Below are 3,157 nucleotides of genomic sequence, written 5' to 3'. Positions count from 1 at the left end.
ACTATTCTGTGGACTTGGTGGCGCGCTGGCACGACGTACCACTTAAACCGAACTTTTCTAGCTTGCATTTGTCGAGTGCCTACCGCAAGAGGTCCCAGACTTGATATGGGAAATGTTGCTTCTTTAGGCCTAGAGGATGGAAGTAATATACTTTCTCAGGCCGCAACGATCGTGATCACATTGACTTTAGCAAGTACTCTGTGCGCAGGCTGAAAACGGCTTGAAAGCGAATGTCGCGTCTCGAGTGGACAATAAGTCAGATGCAAGGTACCAAACATATACTTCAGAAAGAGCAGAATTCTTGGCGGGTAATGTGTCATGATTGTGGTTCTCGAAAGGCCATCAGAAATTGGAGCAACCCCTTTTCCTCTAAGCTGTCAGAGACTCCAGGGGCTTGCACCAAACAAACCAATAAGGAATAGCGTGGCATTCCGGATAGAGTCATGTCTTTGAGGCTCACCTGAGTTCACTACGTAATCTGTCGATCGTTGGTTTTTCTGAAAGGGCTTTGAAACAAAACCACAGAAACAATGAACCAGCCACATTAGACTAGTCATGGCGAAGAGTTTCTCTACATTCACAGACTGGGTAATCCGTATTCATCTCACAGATTGACTTGCATTGGCGAAAACCCCAGAGAACTATGTCGAACAATAACGGTCCCGAGAAGGATGTCTCCTTGTACGAAGATGAGACCACAAATTCGTCAAACCTTGGCAAGGAAGTGATGCGAAGGCGACCAACCCTACTGGGCCGTATAGAAGAAACTATAGGGGCTACTTCACCCCTCTCATTGCCACCGGAAGGAGCAAATGCGACAGATGGCGAAGCATATCGGGATGAAATTGCATTTGGCATAGAAAGTCCATTCAGTATGCTCGATGAAACTGATTACAGAAAGGATCTGAACTATTCGAAGCCCCAATCACGGAATAGTCCATCTAGCTATTTTGCACCTACAAGATCGTCCCAAGCGAAGAAACATGACAGAATTGAGCCTTTCGGTCGCCAGGGTAGTCCTTTACTTCAGACGTCCTCCATGCATAACACACGGCCCATGGCTCCTCTGGCACGCAATAACAGTGCTCTCAGAAACCACGGGAATGATAGCACTGAAAGTGGACACATGTCTCACTCGGTGACTGAACAAAGGGGTGAAGCTCATAAAATGCCAGGCGCCACCTTTAATTCGACAGACAGCCCAAGATTTTATGAGAATAACATGACCAACATATTTGGTGGTTGGGACAAGGGAAAAGATGCAGACTTGGGAGAGTCATCAAGAGTGGACGTATATGAGCGCCTAGAGAAAGAAGCAATGAAGGAACGATGCGAAGAACTGGAAAATCTTAAAGAAGAGGTTGTGAGCCTACGTCAGCGTAACTACGAGCTAGTAGCTCAGAATGGGAATCTCAAAGCTTTTAGGGTGGAGCATGACAAGGCCATAGAAGATAAACTAAAGTCTTACCAGTCCGAATCAGAAACATTGAAGCAAAACTACGATGCCCTCTCCACCAAATATCGAAAACTCGAAGACGAAGTCAAGGCCCAAACGTCACGGGATGAAGCGACAGAAACAGAGAACAAGGGGCTTCGAGCAACAGTTGTAGAAAAGCAAAATGACATTGCCAAGATGAAGACTGAGCTCAAGAAAAAAGACAATGAGTTAGTAGACATGACTCAACACGCCGCAGATATTGAAGAAGAGGCATTGCAGAGCAACAAGAAACTTACAAGGCTAGAAAAGTCAGTATGTGATATGGGCGCAGTCATCGCAAGGTGGATACAAGTATCGTTTAAGGGCACAGCCACCGACCTTAATGAACTCAATCAGGTCATACGAAATTGCGCAGATGATGCTGAGACCGAGGAAGTGCTGTTGCATGTGAGGCAGTTGGTGAAGATGTTTGTTGAGAAGAACGGAAGTCTGGAGCGTCAATTGGAGGACAGGAAATACGAAATTACCAACATCAAAAAGGCAATCGAAGAGCAATCGCACGAGGAAGTTCCACCGACTCCTGGTCTGATGCTTCCGACAAACCCGCTGTATAGCAGTGACAAAATCGAAGCTCTCTATAAAGAAGAGCGAGCAAAGCGGAAAGCCGCTGAACAAAAGCTAAAAGCCTTTACTACAGAAGACAAGCAAGATCCACATCTCCAAAAGACCCAGAAAGACCTTCGCTCTCAACTAGCAGACCTCGAAGCACAAATCGCACTCCTCACCCAAGAAGCCCAAGACTCCCAGTACCTAGCTTCCGACTGGAAATCCGAACTCGCCCTGAAACAATCCGAACTCGACCTACGCACCGAAGAATTCCAATCCGCGCTCGACAAAAAAGACGAAGAAATACTCAGCTACATCTCCGCCTACCACACCTTCACCAGCAACCCTGCCATGCGCAAGCCTTCCGCGCTGCACAGCCAAATTTCAGCCCTCAAACACCAATACGCCTCACTCAAATCCTTCTCCAACCACATCTCCAACGCCGACGCCAAAAAACGCAACACAATCACCCGTCTAGAACGCAAACTCAAACTAGCAACCACCTACACAACTGACGTACAACAAGCCGTGTACGCGCGCCGAAAACTGCCACCACCCCCCGATTACACGAGAATAGATGATGCAGAGTTTGAGTCGGAGTCGGAGCTGGATGAGGATGAGAATGGGTTGGAGATGCAGCCACCGCGGTTTGTGGCGCGGCCGAGGAAGGTGCCGCGGTATTTGATGGAGCCGGCGGTGGGGAGGAGGGGCGAGGAGGTGGAGATGTATAGGGAGGAGTTGAGGGTGAAGAGGGAGAAGGAGGTTCTTGGGTTGGTGGTTGAGGAGGAGAAGATGAGGGCGAGGGGGAAGGGGAAGGAGGGGAAGGGGAGGTCGAGGGGGGGTGGGGAGTGAATGAGTGGGTGGTAAGGGGGGAGCAAGTGAATTTTTTTCTTTTTGGAGAAGCAAGAGAGTTTTTTATTGGAAAGAAGGCAGTAAGTGACATGTACTACGTCGGAATGAATGTATTCGCTGCTTCCTATAAGAAATCGCAATAGACATGCTATCCTCTAGCCCTATCGCCTTTGCACGTGTCACACCTTACCTTCCTTGAAAATTCATATCGCTAACAACAGTATTCCCTACATTGGTACATCCACATATCACATCAAGATG

At 48.0% G+C, this 3,157-nt stretch overlaps 1 protein-coding gene across 1 annotated transcript; it reads left to right on the top strand.

Moving 5' to 3' along the window:
* Nucleotides 1–643: 643 nt before the first annotated feature.
* On the top strand, nucleotides 644–2,896 carry COCCADRAFT_25769 (uncharacterized protein; the record flags this gene model as incomplete). Its single annotated transcript, XM_007713486.1, has 1 exon — nucleotides 644–2,896. The coding sequence occupies one exon, from the start codon at nucleotides 644–646 to the stop codon at nucleotides 2,894–2,896; it is 2,253 nt and encodes a 750-aa protein (XP_007711676.1).
* Nucleotides 2,897–3,157: the final 261 nt, after the last annotated feature.

The sequence above is a fragment of the Bipolaris zeicola genome, assembly GCF_000523435.1.
Source record: "Bipolaris zeicola 26-R-13 unplaced genomic scaffold scaffold_62, whole genome shotgun sequence".
In the NCBI taxonomy this organism is placed as follows: Eukaryota; Fungi; Ascomycota; class Dothideomycetes; order Pleosporales; family Pleosporaceae; genus Bipolaris; species Bipolaris zeicola.
This window is presented reverse-complemented; position numbering and strand designations above follow the sequence as displayed.